The sequence below is a fragment of the Chelonia mydas genome, chromosome 22 (genome assembly GCF_015237465.2).
Source record: "Chelonia mydas isolate rCheMyd1 chromosome 22, rCheMyd1.pri.v2, whole genome shotgun sequence".
NCBI lineage: Eukaryota > Metazoa > Chordata > Testudines > Cheloniidae > Chelonia > Chelonia mydas.
Window position 1 is genome coordinate 2,920,238 of NC_051262.2, and position 24,007 is coordinate 2,944,244.

Sequence of the window (24,007 nt, forward strand, 5' to 3'; positions counted from 1 at the left end):
TGTCAGACAGAACAGGTCTTGCTTTTTAGACATCTTTTTTTTTCTCTGACTCAACTGAGAATGTCATATCTAGTTCAGCTAGATAGGTTAAGCTAACCATTGCTTTTAACTCCATTTTCTCTTGGCTTTTAATAAATCTTGTTTTTGTTACAAATCCTCTGGTATCAGTAATTTCACATGCCTGAATGTCCTAATCAAGTTCCCGGACTGGAGAAAAAGAACATGAGAAAAATCCTGTAACACATTTTATTTAGTAGGATTTGGAAATCTAATCCTAGGTATGTTATGACCATATCTCAGATGGGAGTACACGGTAGACTGCATTATTTAGAAAGGCATACGCAGCCTAAAAAGTTTTGAAAAGCACTGTCCTAGGGCATCTCATCACTTGCTTGTAAATAGTTTGATTTTTTTCCTGGTTTGACAGGAAGAAAGAGTTATTACAGGGGATTTATGCAATGGGTTTCAACAGACCATCCAAGATACAGGAGACAGCGCTTCCTATGATGCTAGCTGACCCGTGAGTACTTTCAAAACAAGGTGTAAAACATGCTATTTGCATTTGTTCATTATTTTCATATCTCTGCCATTCTGGTCATAGGCGTAGTTTGACTTGGGGGAGCAGGGCCTGGCAGAGCAGGGCCAGCTCCACATGGAGGGGCCCAAAGAGAGAGTGCCACCTCCACCCTCGACTCACCTCAGCAGTCCACCTAGCCTGTCTGGGTTTGGGGGAGGGGTAGGGTGCAATCAAAAATTATAACTCAAAGTGCGGAGGCAGCTCAAAAAGTTTGCAAACAGCTCAGGGTGCAGGGAGCAGGCAGAGGATAGCCCAGAAGGGCCCCCCCACCCCATGGTCGCTGTTCCCAGAGGGCTCTTCCAGCCCCGCAGCTGGGTCCCCCTGCCCAGGCAGCTCTTACAAACTGTATGAGCAGCCAAAGGGGGCCGGGAGCTGAGGAGCACCAGCAGGAAGAGGAGGAACGGGGAGCTTCCATGGCACCAGCCAGAGCAGCAGCCACCCTGCACTGCCTGGCTCTAACCCCACTCCAGGTTGGAGGTGGGAAGCATCGGAGAGGTGTGTGTGGAACTGCTCTGCTTTACTTATGGCATTGCAGTTGGGGGGGGGCGGGGTGGCAAGCCCCTCATGTCTTCTCCAGACTCTTCCCATGCTCCTGGTTCTCCTTCTCCCTGGCTGATCGTACCTGCAATGCTTAATCTCCTTCCATGACTCCTTATGTCTTGGTGTCACACTAGATTCCATTCAGTTTTTCCCATGGCATAGTTTGGGGAGGGGGGGGCATTGCCATCCTGCAAATTGCAAGCCTTGGGCGTCACATGTCGGGGGCAAATTTTTGCCTTCCATTTGGCCCTGCTCCCTCCCTAGGCAAGCCCTGCTGTGTGCGACAGGCCCAAACCCCCCTAGGGGAGCACGGAGGAATGTTGGGCGGGGATGGGGAAGCAGTGACACCAGGCGCTCTATGCATCCAAGTCAGCTTCCCCATGTGGGCTGCCTGCACAACCTGGCCCCACAGCAGCAATATCCCCTCGGACACAGCCCCTCCCTGCAGCCTGTGCTACAGTCCTCCTGGTACACAGCCCCTACCTACCCGCTGCCTGTACCTGGAGCTACACCTAGGGAGTCTGGGTGCAGGGGGGTTCCAGATGAAGAGGGTGAGGCTTGTCAGGTGTGGGTTCAGGTTCAGGGGAGTCAGTGGGGAGGTTCTGGGTGCAGGGGTGAGGCTTGCCAGGGCAATCTGGGTATTAGGTGGATCTGAATACATGGGGGTTGGACTGATGGGAGAGCAGCTCCTGATACAATGACCTCTCCTCCCCCCCTCCCCCACAGCTGAGGAGCAAGGGGGCAAGAAGCAGGGGGGAGGTGCGGTGCTTCCTGCAGCCAGAGTGATTTCTGGGGGTGGGTCTGACCCAGCCCTGGCCACTCCTTGTGGGGGAAGAGGAAGTCCCGTCCTCCCCAGCCCAGTCAGGACTAGTAGCTGAGCGTGGCACAGGGTAGGAGCCACTGGCCGAGCCATCCTCAGCCCCTCCCTCCCAGTGATTTACCTCTCTGTTGGCTGCTCAAGGCGCCGGAAACAACGCACTCGCACTGTAGGGGACTTCCCTGTCAGAAAGTTATTTTTCTGCGGGAAAGCAAAGATATTGGTGGGGGACATGAATTCAGCAAACACGCAGTGGCACAGAATTCCACCAGGAGTAGTCATCAACCTTCCACTGGCTTCCTGTCTCTTACAATATCCAGTTTGAGATACTCGTCCTTTCTTTCAGATCCTGCATAATCTCCTATTCACCTGCATCTCTGTTCTGACTTCCTCCTGTACTTATTCCTCTGTCTCCCACATTTTGTTTTGTGCTTTGTGTTGTGCTGCGTATACCTCATACACATTTCCTGTCATCTTCTTTCTGTTCTTATAATCTACCTCTTGAGGCAATCCCTTTTTAAATATAACCTCCCATGTGCACACATCCTCTCTGTTGGGAGAACACCGTGTACACTTACAACACTACAGATGTTTTTGCAATTATAAAACCTACACACAACTGAGTAAATTCTTATTGTTTTGCAGACCCCAAAATCTTATAGCACAGAGCCAGTCAGGGACAGGAAAAACTGCAGCTTTTGTCTTGGCCATGCTGAGCAGAGTTAATGGTGCTGAGAAATTCCCCCAGGTAATACTGGTAGAAGGTTAAGGTTATCTGGGAGGAATAGCAATATATTGTCTTTCTTAAAGGGAAACCGCTTAAAGTCACAGTTTGAATGTGTTGCTACTGTTACTTGCACCATCTATGGTCACTGTAGTGGGAAAGTTAAATGACTTTTCTTTTCCATTTTCTTTGTGTGACCGCACTTTGTGTATATTATTTTTCACTGCTTCATCCATGTAGTCAGTTTCCCCTGTTTGTTTGGGCCTGTCATGCAATTACAGGGGACAAACTTTTTCTTAAAAACAGGAAGATATGATTCTGATGGGTTAGTCACAGAGATCCCCTTGGGACTGTCACCTCACGTGCTGAAATTACCTCTGAGCTCGTTTTTCCTGTCAGCTTGGGACTCCAGAACACTGTCTTGTTGAGCTAGACATGCTAGCCTGCTGCAACACAGACCCAGGGTCTGGTCCATGCTCCCAAAGCTGCAGATTTAACTGAAAATGGCTCAGCAAGTTGCCTGCCTCCAGCTCCCAATGGGATCCAAACCCCAAATAAATCCATTTTACTCTGTATAAAGCTTATACAGGGTAAATTCATAAATTGTCTGCCCTCTATAACACTGATAGAGAGAGATACACAGCTGTTTGCTCCCCCAGGTATTAATCACTTACTCTGGGTTTATTAATAAACAAAAGTGATTTTATTAAGTATAAAAAGTAGGATTTAAGTGGCTTAAAGTAATAACAGACAGAACAAAATAAGTCACCGAGCAAAATAAAGCAAAAACACGCAAGTCTAAGCCTAATATATTAAGAATCTGATTACAGGTAATGTCTCACCCTCAGAGATGTTCCAATAAGCTTCTTTCACAGACTAGACTCCTTTCTTGTCTGAGCCCAATCCTTCCCCGGTACAGTCCTTGTTAGTTCTAGCAGACATCTTAGGTGGTAAGCAGGGGCTTTCTCATGACTAGCAGCCTCCTTTCTCCTGCTCCACCCCCTTGTATAGCTTTGGCACAAGGTGGGAATCTTTTGTCTCTCTGGGTCCCGACCCCTCCTTCTGACCCCCACGTACACAGGAAGGTTTACAAATAAACAGAGCCATTTACAATCAGTTGTCTTAGTCAGTGGGAGCCATCAAGATTCTAAACCACCATTAATGGCCCACAGTTTGCATAATTACAATAGGACCTCAGAGTTATACTTCATATTTCTAGCCTCAGATACAAAAATGATACATGCATACAAATAGGAGGAATATATTCAGTAGGTTATCACCTTTGTTATGATACCTTACAAGAGACCTTTTGCATAAAGCGTGTTCCAGTTACATCATATTCACACTCTTAAGCATATTTCCATCAAACATATGGAGTGCAACATCACAATGATTATAAAACCCTATGGTAGAGGGAGACGCGGGGCAGCCTATGTACTTGAAATTACTTTTAACTCCATTTTTTAAAAATGAATTCGGTTTCATGTTGAGTGTTTTTTTTATTTTCTTTTTACGTTTTGTGATGCTGCTATATTTGCTATATGCCAGCACTTCCAGTCTAACCCCTGTCCTTTATGCTGGATATCTTGGTTGTGCAGTCGCTTTGGAACTTGATATATAGGCTGTTGGTCTGGATGCGCTTTGTCACAAAAATGTGTTTACATCTTAAGTTGTTTGCATTATAGAGCAGAAACCTGTTGAATGGTTTCAGATTAATTTTGAAAGCTCCATCTAAAAGTATAATTTACAAAAATAGCATGCACGTTTACTAATTGTAGCTTTAGACCAGGTTTGAATACTTTGCATTTAAGTTTTGAGAAATCAGAGACATTTGAAGAGCAATTACTGTGAGTTCATGATAGTTCTTTTCTGTCGCTTATTTTACAATTAAAGTTCTTGTTCACACGAATATTCTTACTGGCTCAAGTGTCGTTATTGAGTTCTTCCTCATGTCCATTCCATATTAGGTGTGTGTGCTCACTACATGCACCGGTACTGGAAGTTTTTCCCTCAGTGGTATCCATAGGGGACCGGCTCTGGTGCCCCCTAGAGAGGCGCACACATGCCGTGGTATAAGGGGTGCTGCTGGCACCCCCCCCCCACATCCTCAGTTCCTTCTTGCCGCCAGTGACGGTGCTGGAACGTCTGCCACTTCAGCTAGATTTTGCTTTGTTCAATGTTTTTCCCGAACGTTTTCCTGTAAAATAGTTGTGTATATAGTTCCCTTAGTGTTTAGTTTTAGTTAGTTGGTCTTGGACAGGACTCAGCCTAGGGACGGGGCATGTTCTGGTCCCCAGACTTTGTCATGTGATCATTGTAAGCAGCCTATGCCCATCAGCGACCCACACATTAGTTGTTTAAGGTGTCTAGGCCAGCGTTTCTCAAATGCGGCCACCAGGGGCTCTTCTTGCAGCCACAGCCTCCTGGGCAGTGATTTGGAGGAGGTGGGTGGGCAAAGCAGTGGCCCCTCCCCAGGGGCCACCAGCAGTGGTTGGGCCTTACCCCTCTCTGGAGATACACAAGCTGGAGGAGCAGGCAGTCGCTGAGTTCTCCACATTCCTGGGGGTGGTGCCGTTGGGCTTCAGTCCTGGGGTGGCAGACAGCAGGTTCCAGCCACGGGATTTCGGGCTCTGTCCCCAGGTCCTATCTCCTGGGTGTGGAGCTTTGGGCTCTGTTTCCTGGCTGCACGGTGGTGGGCTCTGGCCCTTGAGCTCACCTCTCCCCCCCCCACACACACACATTACCTCTGGCCCCCGCTGCCTCCTCCAGTCCCCCATTGTTCCTGGTTCTCACTGCCTCTGTAGCCACCTCTCCATCCAGGGCTTAATTTGGCCCCAGGCTTACTGGGGCTGCATAAGTCTGCTGTGAAAGGTGATATTTGTATGCTTGTTAATATTAATTTTCAAAGCAGACTTACTTATAGCTAGCAAGTCTTAAAAAACACACACACCCAAAAAAGCAAAAGAAACAACAAGAAAAAAGACAAGAACGTTCAAAGCACCTTATTTGTGTTGCTATTCTGTTAAGGTCCAGTAAAGAATAGACAACTGTACATTTATTTTTGAGTCTGCAAAAAAACCCACAACCTAAATAGATAAATTACAATGATTTGGACATGTATGTGTGCATATTTATTTGTTTTTCCTAAAGTTAAGTATTTTAGGAAAAATTGTCAGTGGCCACCAACCACTGGCATTCTGAGGCCACCAAAAAATTTGTTGTGGGAACCCCTGTTCTAGGCGAAGGACACATAAGCAACAAGTGTCGCATCTGTAAATCTTTAAACCCCGAACAAAAATGGAGAGAGACAGATGTCTCAGGGCACTCCTGATGGAATCGGTGCTGACCCCAGCTCCGGAGCCGAGGTCTGACTTGGCTCCGAGCACCGCAGCATTGGTGCGGAGCACCCCGCCGGCGCCATCTACAAACTGGCACTGATCCCCCCCCTTCCCGGTTCCGGCCAGGAAGCCGAAGAGATCTGTGAGGGGAAGATCTCCCACTTCCCGTAAGGCAAAGGAGAGGGCTGGAGGAGAGCCAAGACCCGTGTTGGGCAGCTCAACACCTCTGTCAGGGAGTCGGGCCCCAGCTCAAGTCGAGCGGTCTAGCCCTTCCTGCATCATGCCTGCCACACCGAACATTGACAAGGGCCTCCATCAACTAGAGGTCCTGTCGACACCCAAGGCCCTGCAGGCAGCGCAGGAAATCCTGATGATACCGGTGCTGCCAGCTCCAGCAGTACCCTGGTCCAGGGGTAAACCTGCCTTGGGTCCTCCCCGTGTGTCCCCGCCTCAGTGGCACCACTCCCCATCACGGGGGACGTCCCGCCAGTGCTCGCCCGCGTGGAGCCATCGTGCCTTGGAAATAGGGAGGCAGGCTCAGCGAAGCCCTCATTGGTCTCCGGACCCTAAGCACCGACAGTGGGATTCAAGGTGCGGCTCATCAGTGACCTGGCGCAGACCTATGGAGGCACGATTCCCTCGGCATGAGCATTGAGACCAGTCCTTCGTGTCTTCAACGCATTGGCACCGATCACGTGACTGAGCGGAGCCACCAGTCACCAACCCACCGACACCTGTCGCCGAGACACGCATCCCCACGGTTGGGGAGATCCTCCCGACGATTGGCCTGCTCTAGGTCCTGGTACTAGTTGAGCAGCGTGAGGCGTAGATCGCTGGATTACCGATGCCAATCCGCTGAACGCTCCCAAGGTCCCGTGTGAGGGACTCGTCTGTATCGGACAGGTTTACATCAAGATATAGTGGCCGGCATCGCACAGAGGAGGGCTGCCGGTCCACCCAATCGTGGTCACTCCATAGCAACTGCTCTGGTTACGACTCCGGTGCTGAGCAGGAGTCCTTGACAGCGGGACAAGCCCCAGCACCGGCGGTATCGTCTACATCATCAGCCCTGCAACCGACCCCAAGGCCAGTGGCTGGCGGCATGGTACCCTTGTGGGTTTACCCAGCATTCACAGGCTGCCCGGTCGGTGGTGGGGGCCTCGGATACGCCATTGGCCACAGCATCCCAACTCTCCTCCGGAGGTGGAGGCCCCACCCCCGCCCCCCAGGCCCATGAGGACCCAGGGGAGTACCCGGTTGGACCACCAGGGGATGTGGTAGATCCCTTGGCTCCAGCTTCGTCCTCATCATCGCCGGACAAAGCTATTATGGGTCCCCCTCACCCTGTTCCACAAGATGACGCCATGGCTCTTCAGGAGCTATTGAAGCGGGTCGTCTCTAACCTGGGGCTCCAGGCAGAGGAACTAGAGGAGCCATTGGACTCCCTGTTTGACATCTTTTGTTGCATGGCACCCGCTAGGGTGGCTTTACCCCTATATGAGGGGGTAGTGAAAATTACTAATGCCTTATGGCAAACCCCGTCCTCCCTGCTCTCCATTTCTAAAAGGGCTGAGTGCAAATACTTTGTGCCAGCTAAAGGCCATGGATATCGCTACACTCACCCGGCCCCAAACTCCCTCGTAGTTGAGGTGGTTAATCAGAGGGAGAGGCAGGGAGGCTACATCCAAAAATAAAGATTCAAAGAGACTGGATCTGTTTGGGCGGAAAATTTATTCATCTTCCAGCCTTCAGTTGTGAGTGGCCAACCACCAAGACCTACGTGGACGCTGCAACTATAACATGTGGCACCATGGCCAAATTCGAGGCCTTACTTCCCGAAGTGTCCAGGAAAGAATTCTGGGTGATCCTCGAGGAGGGCACGGCTATGGCAGGAGCAGCCTTCCAGGCAGCTTCAGAAACGGCGGACTCTGTGGCTCGCACCATGGCCTCGGCCATCTCCATGCGGCGAGCATCCTGGCTGCTCCTCTCCGGCCTGTTGACTGAGGCTCAGCAGTCAATGTAGGACCTCCCCTTTGACGTCCAGGTCCTATTTGCAGAACAGACCAACAGTAAGCTGCATGGGCTAAAAGGCGCCTGTGCTACCCTGAGAACTCTAGGGCTGTACGTCCCCAGTCCAACCCATGAACGGTTCAAACTGCAGCCATCTCAGGGCCAAGGGAGGCAACCCCGGCACAAGCCGCTCCACAAAAAAACAAGAGGCTACAATCACCACCTGCGCCACCATCCTCTGCCCACCCTCTGCCCAATCGGGCTCGACCTGCAATAAGCAGGGGGGCAAGCGAGCATTTTGAGGGTGTGCCCGAGGATGACCTACCGGCCTATACCCAGGATCCATCTTTCCTGCCTTTCTCAAACCACCTTTCATTCTTCCTCCTGGCATGGACCACTGTAACTTCGGTTCGCTGGGTCCTCAATACAGTGGCGCAGGGTTATACCCTCCAGTTTTCTCCCCCCGCAACCCCCTTCCCCGTCCCTCTTCAGGGACCCCTCTCATGAGTCTCCTCATGCAGGTGGTAAAAGGACTGCTGCAGTTGGCTGTGGTGGAAGAGGTTCCTCATGAGCACAGGAACAAGGGGTTCTATTCCCGGTACTTTTTAATCCCAAAGGTCAAGGGCAGTCTACGGCCCATTCTGAACCTGCAAGACCTCACCAAATACCTAAAGAAATTGAAGTTCCGCATGGTCTCCTTCGCCTCATCCCCTCCCTGGGTCCGGGAGACTGGTGTGCTGCTCTCAACTTGAAGGACGCATATTTCCACATAACGATCTTTCAAGGTCACAGACGCTTCCTACAATTCGCGGTGGGACCTGACCACTATCAGTTTGCGGTCCTCCCATTCAGCGTTGCAACAGCACCGAGGATGTTTACCACGTGCATGTCGGTAGTAGCCGCTTACCTCTGACGTCAGGGCATCCAGATCTAGCCATATCTCGACGACTGGCTCATCAAAGGCTGCTCCACATCCCAAGTCCAAAGGGATGTTGCGGTGCTGCAGGCCATGTGCCAATCCTTGGGCCTGCTGGTAAATGACAATAAGTTGACGTTGGTTCCGATGCAGAGGATAGAATTCATCGGGGCGGTACTCGACTCCACCTGCGCCAGTACGTTTTTGCCGCAGGAGAGGTTCCAAGTGTTGGTGGATCTCATCCCGGGAGTCTCTTTCTGCACAACGACAGCTGCATTGGTTTGTTTCTTCCTGATATGATATCTAGAATTTTTATTATGTTCATTATTTCCTTCTCTAGTTTCTAGTCTCCTTTCCCCCTAAAATTTCTCACTGCTGCTACCATCAGTGCAGCTGAGTCCAAAATGGTTGATGCTTGTGCGACCTGTGAGACTCCCATAGGATGGGATGGTAGTTTAATGTATTTATTTTATTGCACTGATTTTTACTAAGTGCTGCATCAGTTGCACAACACCTTCCATTTCATTCGCTTAATCTGATTTAAAACAATGCAGCTTATAGATTGCTTCTATATCTGCTGCTGTATAATGTCTTTCTCACTTCTCTATCTGAAAGTGCCTCTGTTTAGCTCCGACCTATGAGCTGGCTGTGCAGACTGGACAAGTGGTTGAGAAGATGGGAAAACTTTGTGTCAACATCAGAGTTACATATGCTGTCCGAGGGAATAGAAGTATGTGTGATTCACTTTTCTCAGTAGATGTGGGAATAATCAATGTTAGTGTTGGTATCATGTAACATTTATATTCTAGAGGCCCCAGTCAAGACAGAGGATCCCATTTTTACTCCTGAGGGAATTCTGTGCCAGAAATATAAAAATTCTACACACAGTATTTTAAAATTCTACAAATTTAATTTGTCAATAAATAAATGTGGAGGTTCCAGCATAGCAGTGGGCAGCACAGGCCACTGACTGCATGTAGATGGGAGATCACCCTGCAGACTCCCCCCGCCCCCCCCCCCTTTTGAGATAAAGGCTAATTTAACTTTTCTATCTCTCAGTTCCAAGAGGTACCAAGATTGAAGAACAGATAATAATTGGAACCCCAGGGACTGTCCTAGACTGGTGTTTCAAATTGAGGCTGCTGGATGTAAAGAAGATCTTGGTGTTTGTGCTGGATGAAGCGGATGTTATGATTGACACACAGGGCTTCTTAGACCAGAGTGTTCGCATTCAGAGGTAATTCTGAATGCTGAAGGCAGAGTAAATAATGGTTTAGTTTTCAAAATTCTCAGTTCTAACTTGCAAATCAGTTTATATCTCTGAGTAATAGTTTTAGCTAAACCACCACTGAAAAAACTTTACATAAAATACTGTCCTAATCAGAGGTACTTGAAGGGGAAGCTAGAGAGAAGCCTCCTTAAAGCATGACTTAAAAAGTGGTTGAGTCTACCTTCCTTATTTATACGCGCTTCCTATGGAGGTGGCTTCAGATTTGGTACTTTCAGAGCATTTGGTCAAAAGGAAATTGGAAAAAAAAAATTGGCTTCTCAGTAAACTTGTTTAAAGTTGTATTTAAAATCAGCCTGGAACCCTCCAAATTCTCTTACAGTTGAGATGATGAATTCCTTTGAATGTTAAAGGAAAGAGTGCTGGAAATTTCCCATTTCATGAACCTTTGACTTGGAAGCCTACATGAGCACTACTGTTTTATCTGCTGTTCTTATAAACTTGATCTAAAATTAACATTGCTTTATGTGCATTATCAGTCCCCCCATCTCCCTCAGACTTGAGAGCTTGAGCTACAACCCATGCCACAGTTTCAAAGCAACATTCACACCATTATTTTTAGTGTGCTAACGTGAGCCCTGCTAACACAAGTCAGTGGACCCGGGCTGGGAGGGTTGCTGCAACATGCAGTGTAGACATACCCTAAGAGCTTGTTAACATTACAGCAGGGCTCTTATGATCTGTTCTGTTGATGGATCTCTGCTTCTTCCATGTAACTTGATTGCATGGAAATATCACACTGTGATAAACCACTTGTCACCTTAGACGATCCCTGGAATGGATGGAAAAAATTCTTAATCATAAGGAAAGGAGTGTTGGCACAGGAATGTGAAGGTATTGTGGCTTGAGGCTGTTATCCGATAACACCGCACAATTTACTAGCCTTTCTCTTCTAGAACATTATCACAGGATTGTCAGATGCTCCTCTTCTCAGCAACCTTTGAGGATGCCGTGTTGCGGTTTGCTGAGCAGATCATCCCTGACCCCAACATAATTAAACTCCGCCGAGAGGAGATGACCTTGACCAATATCAGGCAGTACTACTTTCTGTGTGAGAATAAACAAGATAAATACAAGGCCCTGTGCAATATCTATGGGAGCATCACTGTTGGCCAGGCTATCATCTTCTGTCAGGTAAAGCTCTTCTGTCGCTGTTACTCATGCAGTAAAAGAGCCAGATTACTGTTTTCATAGAAATTACAGTAAAAAATGACCCGTCTTTCAATGCTGATATCAACAGAATAAGGAGTTTTCTTATGGGCAGTGCAAGAGGGCTTTTATCAGTGGGATATAATTTGAGGAATACTTCTCAATACGCGTTCCTGTACACTACACACACCCTTCCTCCAGACTCCTACAACTCTGCCCACCATGACTCCTCTTACCTTTAAGGGATGTCTACACCAAGCTGGGAATTATTCCTCCAGCTGCAAGTAGAATGCACTGTCTTTGATTGAGCTAGTACACTAAAAGCACTGTGGCCGCAGCAGCTCAGGCTAGCTGCCCAGGTACAATCCCATCTGAGACCTTGGGTACATGCTCAGGTAGCTAGCCAACACCATTTGTGCTGCTGTGGCCACACTGCTATTTTTAGCACACTAGCTGAATCAAAGCTTGCGCAGGTCTGTCTACCCGAGCAGGGATTTACATTGCCCAGCTGCAGTGTAGATGTACCCTGATGCTTTTCTTTGTTCTGTACTCAAAAGATTATCAGGAGTCCCAGTTGCATCTTTGCTGGGTTCTTGTGTGACTTCTACATCAATTTGCTGCATGCTTCGGTATGCAGTGGACTCTTTGGCACCACGTATCTCACTCTTGAGTATCTGGGATTTGCAATGCCCAAGATCCCATTGCATGCTAGAACATGAAACAATTCAATTGAGAGGTGCCGTGCATGGGCTCACCACAGAGGCAGCTGGGCTCCTAAGCTTATAATTGAAGAGAGGGAAGAGGTGGCAGGCAACGGAGCCCAGAACCACCACAGGCTCTTCAGGCTTGCTTGGTGGCTAACCTGGGTCAGACCTTTTATAGACTGTTTGTTCAGTTTCACTCCTGACTGTAGTAATCTTTCAAAAATAGTATTATTTTACATCTCTCCCAGCAGTAGATGAAGCATATTACTCTGGATTCCACAAAGACACTTACAATTAACAGGTTTCAGAGTAACAGCCGTGTTAGTCTGTATTCGCAAAAAGAAAAGGAGGACTTATGGCACCTTAGAGACTAACCAATTTATTTGAGCATAAGCTTTCGTGAGCTACAGCTCACTTCATCGGAGTGAGCTGTAGCTCACGAAAGCTTATGCTCAAATAAATTGGTTAGTCTCTAAGGTGCCACAAGTCCTCCTTTTCTGCTTACAATTAAGCCACATTATATAGCTGTTTTTTATTGGTACCCAGTTCTTTATTCTGAGCATACATATCCTAAACATGGTTTCTCACTATACTTCATGTTTAGGGCCTTACCAAATTCATGGCCATGAAAAAAGTGTCACGGAGCATGAAATCTAGCCTTTTGTGTGCTTTTGCCCTAAACTATACAGATTTCATGGGGGAGACTAGTGTTTCTCATATTGGGGGTCCTGACCCAAAAGGGAGTTGGGGGGGGTCACAAGGTTATTTTAGGGGGATCACGGTATTGCCACCCTTACTTCTGTGCTGCCTTTGGAGCTGAGCAGCTGGAGAGCGGTGGCTGTTGGCCGGGTGGCCCAGCTCTGAAGGCAGCGCCCTGCCAGCAGCAGACCAGAAGGAAGGGTGGCAATACCACACCGTGCCCTCCTTACTTCCATGCTGCTGCTGCTGGTGGCGGCTCAGCCTTCAGAGCTGGGCTCCCGGCCAGCAGCTGCCCCTCTCCAGCTGCCCAGCTCCGAAGGCAGTGCCACCACCAACAGCAGCGCAGAAGTAAGGGTAGCAGGACCACAACCCCCCCTGCAATAACCTTGCAACCCTCCCCCCCCCACACACACACAACTCCTTTTTGGGTTAGGGCCCCTACAATTACAACACCTTGAAATTTCAGATTTAAATAGCTGAAAGAGTGGAATTTATGACTCTTAAAATCCTATGACCATGAAATTGCCCAAAATGGGCCATGAATTTGGTAGGGCCCTATTCGTGTTCTTACTCCAGGATCCAACAGGCCATGTGCACTTACTCTTAAAGCTCTCTGGTTTAGAGCAATCAACTGAACTTCACCCTTTGTGTTCATGAACATTGGGAATGCTGAGTCACTCGCTCTGTCAGACTACACTGTCCCAACCTGTGTTCTGAAAGGGCTGGATGAATTGTCATTAGCCTCTCTAGTTTCCTGCCCCTTATTACATTTGGTGCCAATTGACTTTTCCCACCCTGGCTCTCTGCCAACACACACATTATTACATTAGGTATACTGAGAGGTTACAGATAAGTCAGAGCCCCCCAGCAGGATTCCGTTACACCAACTGCTCTTTGTCTATTTCACCTGCTGTTGTTGGCCCAATTCCTTGTCCTTTTGGAGTCCTGACCTATATTGTGTTGTCAGGAAACCTATCATCAGCTCCTAACCAGTTTCTTCCTCCAGGCTCCTGTGTAAGACTGGCTGCGCCCAGCTCTCGCAGCAGATCCCAGAGAAAATCTTTCCCTCCATGGTTTTGGTGAAAGGGGAAGAGAGTAGAAAAGCAGCTGGAAACCTGCATAAAAGAATTAAAGGAAACAAACAGAAATGAGGCTTTTAATCTTTGTGTTTTCTAAATTCAACTACTTAATGTTGTAGTATTTAAAAAAAAAAAAAAAAAGAACACCAACCTCTGTGTAGGGCAATTTTGATGATCAAACACTTCAGGTTGTTTAAATGTAATGCAGTGATGTGTGTGTGTGTGTGTGTGCATGCATGTACACAAGAATCCAAGACACAATTTCTTTACTGGAACTTTAGTTCTCTAGTCTACTGTATTTAAAGGCGAGGGTTCAGAATTTCACCGTATTAAACACTTAGCACCAGCTGAATACATCCTGTTTAAGTGGAATTCATGCTAGTTCTGTCTTGGCTAAACAGTAGGCCACTACCATTCCCTTGTATTCAGCTAAATCTTTCCTGAAGCCATCCTAATTCAATTTGTCTCCGTTTGGTCTATAGATGTGGTCCATAGCTTTAACTAATTTTTTGTTTTCCAGCTGGTTTCAGTGTAACCACTTTTGCTCCTTTTAGGAACAGAAATAGCCTTAGAGCAAAATCCATGGACATCTCCCTATGTCCAGTATTTCTCAAATAGTGGGGCCTGAGTGAGCTCCCAGAAAAATTGATGGTGTGCTAGTGGGACTTGGACTGTGAGCCTGCAGGTTCTGTCTGTGAAGAGCCAGCCAGACGCTCCTCTGAAATGCCATAAAGAAAAGGAATAACGTATTTTAGGGAATACATAAGATGGTTACAAGTGATTGAAAGGGGAGGGAATATGGTTACACCCAAGGAGATTTTATCTCATGTACTTACTTCCTGCATTTGTTTTTAGACTCGTAGAAATGCCAAATGGTTATCGCTGGAACTGACTCAGGATGGGCACAAAGTGTCTGTCCTGAGTGGGGAGCTGACAGTTGAGCAACGGGCAGCTGTAATCCAAAGGTTTCGTGATGGAAAAGAGAAGGTCCTTATCACAACTAATGTCTGTGCTAGAGGTATCGTTTTTAGCTAATCCATTTGTTTCTCAATGTATTACAGTACTGAGAGCTTTGTTTTTCCAGATGGGGGGGTGCACAGGGCATGCAAGCTTCTTGTTCCTGCATTATGTAATCCTTTCGTGCTTTCCACCTCCACCACACACACCGAAAACCCATTGTGGAGAGCAGAAGATGATGACAGCTGCTTGGAATTCTGTAATCTCTCACATATTGAGACCTCCTCATAAGCTTTTCTACGACACTGTTGTCACACACAGTGTTGGAGTTCAGTGGTCAATTTGTGGGGTTTTGTGGATTTCTAGATATAAATTCAAGGAGTGTTTGGCAGAGCCGATGCTGATTCCTATAGCTTGCAGAAATAACACCAGACTGATTTCTTATTCCAGCCAGCTCAAATTAAGAATTGTAATTCTGTGTATAACCCCTTTGTATACAGCTCAGTGCCTGCTTCTCAGGATGGTGTTGCTTGTAGTGACTTTGAAGCCTTATCTACACTAGCAAACACTTTATAGCCATAATTCACAGCTGGTACCACACAGTGGTATAAACACCTGAGTCCTGTTTACACTACAGCTTCCACCAATGGTGAATTACAGTTGTGAAATTGCTAATGTAGACAGTCAAAATCGGCATGTTTTACAACTGCCCGTCTGAAAAGTCAGTCACAACAAATATGGTATTCCGAGGTAAAGGCAGATTTCCTTCAGTAAACTGATCCTTTGGGTAGAGATTTTCATCCACAAAAACCCATTGAGATGGTGTTGTGTATAAAAATACACAATATGCACCTGTTAAACTAAAAGCCCTTATTAGAATGTTAAAAAAAAAAAAAAAAAATATTTGAAAGTCAGGGAGTTCAAAGTTGAAATTCCATAAACATCTTAACTCTGTTTTCATACTCCACCCCTCTGTGTATAATCTTCATAGCAATACAGAGAAGTTTTCCTGGTTTTGTTTTTAAGTAGTTTAACATTTTAAAATGACCAATGAAAAAAGTAATGCGATGTGTATGTATGTCAGCTGCCCTTGTCCTCCCTGGAATGGTAAGGGTCAGTAGGGTCTGCAAACAGTGTTTATGGAATGGATGGGGGCAGGGTAGGTATTTAGCTTTAGCTTTTACGTGAGTGCCAGGATTGCAAACATGCATAAAAAAGATGCTTGATTATAGTAGTTCTTGTCTGTATAGTGAAGTGGCCAACTTAAATTGCCATTTCTGGCCTGTAATGGAATGGTGACTAGAGGTGGAGGGTGCTTGTGAATTCAAGCTAGAAGTAAAATGTGAAAATGTGGTGGTTTTTAGTAAGTAAAACTCATTTATTCTTGTCTGAATATCGATGACCTCATAGGATAATTTTCAGAAGCCGTCTTGATCCATTGCTAGCTGTCAACACTCAGCAGCTGATTTTCCAGTAATCTGCCGCCTTCCATCTTTCCATCTCCTCACTTGTCATCCTCTACTACAATGACCTGTCACCATTCCTGCCATGACAGTTTGCTCAAGGTTATTTCCATCTCTGTGCCTGAAGTGACCAGAGTACGTAAGTTTGTGCCTGTTGACTTCTTACAACACGGTCTTGTTCTCCCCAGTAATGCTGCTAATGTAAGCATTCATCTAATTTTCTGTCCAGGAGATACTCGAGTCTTTGTCAGCAGCACTACATTTCTAAGGCTTCAGTTTTCTTCTTGTCAGCAGCATTAATTTCTAATGATTCACCTCCATAGTTTGCTACTGAGAAAATTAAGCTTTTCACCAATTGAACCTTTGTACATTTCATGATGCCATGGTTTTTCCACATATTCATGAGGGAGGCTTGGCTGAGCGAGTCATTCCTAATCTTCTGATTTCTTTGGAATTCTTTCTCTGGTTGGATATGTATGATCCCAGATAATTGAATTCATCTACTTCCTCTACAACTTGACTGACAGTTGTGTCTGCTTGTATCCTGGTTTTGTTAATCATGTTTCGCGTATTCAGGGATCGTCCCTATTCCTCACTAACTGTCCTTTGCAGATGCCAACAATCATTGCGTTCCATCAATAGTTGTACCAAAGAGCGTCATTGTGACCGTGGTTTCTGGAGGGGCCTCACTGAGATTGCTCAATCAGGACAAACTTCAAAGAATGGGCTAGACGATCCCCAGAATGGTGGTTTATTCTAATAATTACATTCACCAAGCCAGCAGCAAAACAGCTTCTACAACATCTTACTGGTTACCCAGAAGCCAAAAACACAGCTCCCCTAAAGCAATTCAGCCGTGGGCTCCCACCCAGACACCCAAGTCAAATATGGTGAGGATTACTTCAAATCTTATTCATCATATATAAAGTTGACTAATCTCAAGAGATCGCACACAATACCCACAAGGTCAATGACTATTTCACATTTTACCCAAATGCATGCTTACAGCCAATTCTTATTAACTAATCTAAGACTTATTAAAACAAAAAAGAGTTTTTATGGTTAAAAGATCATTATACATACAGATATGAATGAAGTTCTTAGGTCAGTTTCATAGCAGCGATGGTGAGCTGCTGAGTTGTAAAAAGTTTTTCCAGAATCAGTTGCATAGGTTATAGTCCAATAGGCAGTCCATGTGCAGAGTCTGTTAAAATTTTTCCATGAGAAATTGCAGAAGAATAGGTGAAGAATAATGTACATTGTTGCTTTGAAGTCCGTTCCTATTTCTTATGTACACACAAGTAATTAGTTGGATTGATTAGCACAGGCAATTAACTATTCAAAAGTTCACAGACAGCTTACTACAAACTTCAAAGAGAAATAAAGACAATGATATTATGCCCAAGTTACATCTAAGGGCTTGTCTACACTTACTGGGGATGGATGAGTGGTGATCGATGCATCAGTGGTTGATTTAGCGGGTCTAGTGAAGACCCACTAAATCAACTGCAGATCGCTCTCCGGTCGATCAAGAAGAGTAGGGGGAGTCGACGGGAGAGCATCTCCTGTCAACATTGCGTAGCGTGGACCCCATGGTTAGTAGATCTAAGATACAGCAATTTGAGTTATGCTATTCAGGTAACTTAAATTACGCAGCTTAGATCGAATTTCCCCTGTAGTGTAGACAAGGCCTGAATGTTGTTAATATTTTTTGATCTCTGAATCAATAGAATATAGTAACAGACGGAAAAGGAAGTTTAGCATCTTCAAGCTGATTAGATCACTTTAACATCTAACAAAATATAGTTAAACACAGACAAATACAATTAGTATTTACTTCTAATTCTCTGATAATAAAGGTTTGCATTTCAAAGAATTTAGTCTACTTTAATGTGGCTTTGATAACCATCTATAAGAAATGGCCCAGTTTACCATTTCAATACTTCCCTATTATGTTCTTAAAGATTGATCTTTAGGTCATTTAGCCTGCTGGTTGTTTAACCCTCACTGACTCAGTGTCACAGTCATATCATCAGCGTGTCTAAGGTCAGTTAGGAGGAAATCCCAGCTCCTTCTGCTTTATCAAAACCTTCTAGGGTTTGTCTCATAATAAATTCTGTTACGTGTTGAAAAGACTTAGGGACAGAATATATCTTGTTTCACACCCTGCCCAGTAGAAAACCACTCGCTGTCACCTGTTCCTGTTCATGCTGTGGTCTATTGTTGAGAGTAGGCAGTTGTGATGAGTTCAGTAAGATGCTTTGGAATCCCTGTATCTGTCAGTATCCTCTTAGTACTTTCACAGACCTGAAGAAGAGCTCTGTGTAGCTCAAAAGCTTGTCTCTCTCACCAATAGAAGTTGGTCTAATAAAAGAGATTATTTCACCAGCCTTGTCTCTAATATACTGGGACTGACAGGACTACAACATTACTCTATAGTATCTTCCAAAGACAGTCCTGTCAGCCAGTATTGGGTACTTTTGAGTAGTCAGTGAAACACGTGATCAGTGGGTGAATGTATTCCCTGTGTTTTTTCGATGATGTGATCTGTGTTCACAATTTGATCACGTGTGTCTTTTCCCTCTCTGAATCCATCTTGTGGTGGTAGTTCTGTTTCTATCATTCACTTAACGCAATCCGGATTATGTAGAGCAAAACTTTGCTCGCATGCAAAATCCAAGAGATGATATAAGTGTTACTATACTCTGTTGTATCTCCTTTCTTTGGTAAGGGCAGAATGACTAGACGACGGAAGTCTTTCTGCCAATTTCTAGTCATCCATACATTGCTGCAAATTTTCCACATGAGATCAATCCTGCAGTCACCAATCAGACTTGCTGGTATGTCATGTGCCCTGGGTGCTTTCCCTGGCTTCATTTTCATTATATATTCACCAATTCCATTTCAGGATTGATTAGAAGTCTTTATTCATTGGACACTTGAGCTCCAGCATTGCTGTATCATTATGTAGTCTATTTGTTCTTTGTCATACTATCAGATGACCTCCATCTGTATATGCATCTGGCATGTTGGGTGTAGATGGTGTTTTGTAATGACCAGGTGATTAGAGCACCAGAATTCAATTAAATACCTTCCTCTCCTCTAATTTTTGTAAACCCAGACTATTGTTTCCCACTACTTCTTTTTGAGATCTTACAATTCCAACTTTTGCATTCAGGTCCCCCCCTATAAGGGAGATATCTTCTGCTTGGTATTTTAATGTCTTTTCAAGCTGTTCATAGAACTCACTGATCACATTGTCATCAGCTGCTTTTGTAGGAGTGCAAACCTGTGTGATTAACATGTTGAATGGGTTGGTTCAAAGAAGAATTGTAATAATTCTGTCACTGTTTGGGTTATCTCCAAATACACTTTTATGTCTCCTTAGATTGAAAAAAAAAATGGGGTCACGTTTATCTTATTTTCTCAGATCCTGAATAGTAAGTATACTGTGCATTCATCCATCATCATGAAATGACCCCTAGTATTCCCCTACAGCTCCGAGATTCCACATATATCTATCTTGCATTGGGAGCCTGATGGAGGAAATGCCATCAAAAGTTGGAGGAGTTAAATCAGGGAGTTAACCAATGGCAGCCACAAACCAGAGGGAAGGCAGCAGGAAACCACCCTCTGAATTTTCATGGCAGAACAAAGGCAAAGTGCCAATCAATGTGTGGTGCTGGATAGTGAGACTCCCAGGTCAGAAGGTGCAACCGATTATACTAGGGAGGAGGTTCCGGCCATTAAGAGTGAAAGTTACAGTTATGATGGTGCTGTATCAAATCCTCAAGGTAGTACAGTGCCTGATGTTAGCTGAAGGAAAAGTTACCTGGACGTTTTGTAAACAAAATATCAGAGTAGGCATGTAAAATGTGAAGAGCGGATAAGCTCTGACTTCCTCTCTACCTGGGGGGTACTTGAACTCCGCCCCCCCACCCCCACTTCAGGCCCATGCTCCCACTTCCCCCCCAAGACCCCATCTCCGCTCTCTCTTCCCACCCCTGGTCTGCGTCCTCCCCTGAGCGCGCCCCATCCCTGCTCCTCCCCTCCCTCCCAGCACCACCTGCATGCTGCAGAACAGCTGATCGCAGTGTGCAGGAGGTACTGGGAGGGAGGGGGGAGGAGTTGATCTGCAGGGCTTCAGGGCAGGAGGCGCTGGGGCGAGGGAGGAGCTTTGCTGCCAGTGAGTGCTAAGTATCTACTAATTTTTTTCTGTGGGTGCTCCAGTGCTGGAGCACCCATGGAGGAGAACGTATGAAGGGATGCTCATCATTGTTACCAAAGAATTGTAAAGAGGTAAGATAGATATGGTTTTAACTAGGGAAGATTAAATTCTGGGATGGACAAACCAGATGTGGAAGGCAAGAGAGGAAGATCTAGCTGCTCTGGTTGTGTAGACCGGTGCTTCTCAAGCTATCTGTGGGGGACTGGCAATTTTTTTTCCCAATGTGCGCGCAGATCAGCAGCCAATGGCTTGCGGACCCCACTTTGAGTAGCACTGGTGTAGATGACCCTATGTAGAGAGTTGTATGCCCATTAGTATTTAGAGTATAGGGTGATGTAATGGAAGTAAGTGGTTCATTTTTAGGAATGTAGAAATACAATATGCGGTGTAAGGAAATCAGAGGCACAGAGAGAGGTTGGATACATGTGTGGCAGATGGAACTAATTGCTAGTGGAACCCTAGCTCTGTATATCCTGACCATCTAGACTTTAAAACTACAGTGTTCAGCTGAGGTTTTCTTTGTTTAAGGAAGATGTTTTCAACCTTAGCTGTCTTAATTTTTGTTTGGGATTTCCTTGGTGGTTCTCAATTTTGATGAATAGCACAATTGTAATATATCTAAAATATCATGTTGATGCTTGTTTTTATGAAGTTCAAATATTCCTCTAGTCTTTCTGGTGCATAACTGTTTCTCTGAAGACTCTAAACTTATGAACTTCACTGCATGATTTGTTGCATTAAAAATTGTATGGATTTTCCTATGCCTGAACAGCTTCCTCCCTCCAGGGATTTACAAGATTTGCCAAATTCATGAGCCAAGTTTCTAAGATCCTTGAAGCAAGCGAAGTTTTGTAGTTCTGCTCATACTTTGCACAGCTCCCAGAGGTGTTAATTTTCAGATACAACTCAAATTATTCACCTCATTAGGGGAAGGAAAAACTTATTTGAACATTGAGGACAAATCCTAAGAAAAAAGCCCCAAACTTGCTGTTTCTAGACCAAGTGATTTGTGAAATACACATCTTTAAAGTTAGATTGCTTGAAGAATGAAAAGCTCACTTGTTTGTTTCATATCCCCAAAATGTCTGATTAACTCAAACTTTAAAAAAATCTGAGACACGCAGACAGTTTCAATAAAAATTAGAGTGGGGAGGTGCAATATGGGGCTTATAATGGGAACCGTCCTACAACTTTAACTATAAAAAAACGAGGAGTCTGGTGGCACCTTAAATACTAACAGATTTAATTGGGCCTAAGCTTTCGTGGGTAAAATCCACTTCTTCAGATGTGGGGTTTTTTACCCACAAAAGCTTATGCCCAACTAAATCTGTTAGTCTTTAAGGTGCCACCGGACTCTTCATTGTTTCTGTGGATGCAGACTCATACAGCTACTCCTCTGAAACTTTGACTATGGGGTCAGAAAAGAAAGCATCACTAACCTGGCACTAAGGGTAGAGTATGGAAATATTACCTGGTCCCACAGCAAGCAGGAAGATCACTCCACCGGCTCAGTGTATCCCAGTCACATGTGCAGAGCCATTCTTTCCATAAGGGTATCCCTGTCTGTGCAGTCTGTATTGCCTCTGGTGGGTAAAGTGGGAAAGCCTCAATTGGTGCTTTGCATTGCATCACCTTCGACTCCAGACCCAGCTGGTTACTTTCATTGTGTGATATCCGCTTATTAATAAGAAAATCACATTTTCTCTAGTATCTGGCTGGTGAATCTTGCCCATATGCTCAGGGTTTAGCTGATCGCCATATTTGGGGTCGGGAAGGAATTTTCCTCCAGGGCAGATTGGAAGAGGCCCTGGAGGTTTTTCGCCTTCCTCTGTAGCATGGAGCATGGGTCACTTGCTGGAGGATTCTCTGCTCCTTGAAGTCTCTAAACCACAATTTGAGGACTTCAATAGCTCAGACATAGGTGAGAGGTTTTTTGCAGGAGTGGGTGGGTGAGATTCTGTGGCCTGCTTGTGCAGGAGGTCAGACTAGATGATCATAATGGTCCCTTCTGACCTTAGTGTCTATGAATCTATATCAGTTTGATACATTTTTCTGGTCCCCAAACGTACGTGAGTATTGGCCAATATTTTTTTTCAAACCTTTGTCTACTCTACCCTTCTCCCCGCCTCCCCCCAAATTTCCCACTGTAGCTACTTCTGGTTCAGCTCCCTGGTGATAGTAATGGTGGAAGCTCTAGTATGGGCAAGATAATCTTGGCCAGCCACTATCTTGTTTAGACCTGTCCAGAGCAGTGTTAACAAATGCTGGTAGTCATTGGAAGCAGTCGCTGTCAACAGCTAAGCTGAACCAGTGGTAGCAACAGTGGGAAATTTTAGGCGAGGGTTAATGTAGACATAACCTGAGGATCCATGTCTTCTCAAATACAAAAGGTTCTGCTCACACTCTGGGGGTTACCACTTCTCTTCACCCCATTTTTCAAGGTAACTTGCTTTGGATTTTCAGAACATGTTTGAAGTGAGCATATGAATTGGGTAGCCCCCTCCCAGCTGAGTGTCCCTAGCCAACTGTAATAGCTATTCTTGGTTCTCTGTGAAGTACTGAGATAACTACATTAGGCAGAAATGAAACTGGACACGTTGGTCCTATTGTTTATGGCTTTTAATGGCCATGGCCTATTTCAGGTGCAATGGCAGGTGCCTTAGGAGTTCACCAGTGAATTCGTTTCTCTCTCTCTCAGGTATTGATGTGAAACAGGTCACAATTGTTGTGAATTTTAAACTCCCGACAAACCAGTTGCGGTGTCCAGACTTTGAGACCTACCTACACCGCATAGGGCGAACAGGTCGTTTTGGGAAAAAGGGCCTAGCCTTCAACATGGTGGAAAGACACAACTTACCACTGCTACAAAGCATCGAAGAGCACTTCAGTGAGTACAGTATTCCCATCAAACCTGCACTGTATGTATAAAGCTTGCAGAAGTTGGCTGTAGTAGCAAAGGGCAAATCACTGATACCATAGTGAACTGTGTATTGTATTACACGCACACAACTGTGTTAAAAGTACATTAGTGAAGGTTGCAAAGTCAAGCACGCAAAAACGAAGAAATGCCAAAATTAGGGTTGCCTGTGGAACCTTGGTCTCTTTGTGCATATGCATTATGATAGTTTTTAATTACACAATTACATACATTTTTACCACAGGGCCCTTCCTCATTTAGTGCACAGGTTAGATGGTATTCGTTTAATGAGCAGCTGTTCAGTGTTTTCTCGGTGTTCAGTGTGTGGCCCCAGGCTTTACTGTATGCTTGCTCTGAAGATGGAATTATGAATTTCCTCACTATGGCACCTGTGTGCTGTACAAACATTTGTTTATTTCACGACTGCCCTGTGCGATGAATGGGGTATTATCCCCATTTTACAGGTAGGGAACTGAGACCGAGAGAGATTAAGGTCAAAGTATCTATTCTTTACATTATGTAGCACTTCATATGTTCGAAGCCCAGCTCCCCTTGACTTCAGTTGCGTCTGCGAGTGATCAACCCTTCTGTAATCAGACCC

The 24,007-nt window shown here is 45.5% G+C and overlaps 1 protein-coding gene across 3 annotated transcripts in view; it reads left to right on the forward strand.

Annotated features, from left to right (window-relative positions):
* DDX25 (DEAD-box helicase 25) overlaps nucleotides 1–24,007 on the forward strand; it is a 49,702-nt gene that overhangs the window by 17,457 nt on the left and 8,238 nt on the right. The window contains exons 5-11 of one of the 3 annotated variants that reach the window (XM_037882353.2): nucleotides 428–520; nucleotides 2,580–2,682; nucleotides 9,538–9,652; nucleotides 9,982–10,159; nucleotides 11,107–11,344; nucleotides 14,697–14,859; nucleotides 23,188–23,376. In XM_037882353.2, the coding sequence (XP_037738281.2) occupies nucleotides 428–520; nucleotides 2,580–2,682; nucleotides 9,538–9,652; nucleotides 9,982–10,159; nucleotides 11,107–11,344; nucleotides 14,697–14,859; nucleotides 23,188–23,376 (1,079 nt within the window). Of the gene's footprint in view, nucleotides 1–427; nucleotides 521–2,579; nucleotides 2,683–9,537; nucleotides 9,653–9,981; nucleotides 10,160–11,106; nucleotides 11,345–14,696; nucleotides 14,860–23,187; nucleotides 23,377–24,007 lie in introns of those variants that run through there. The other 2 variants (XM_043533880.1, XM_043533881.1) reach the window with 2 other exon arrangements.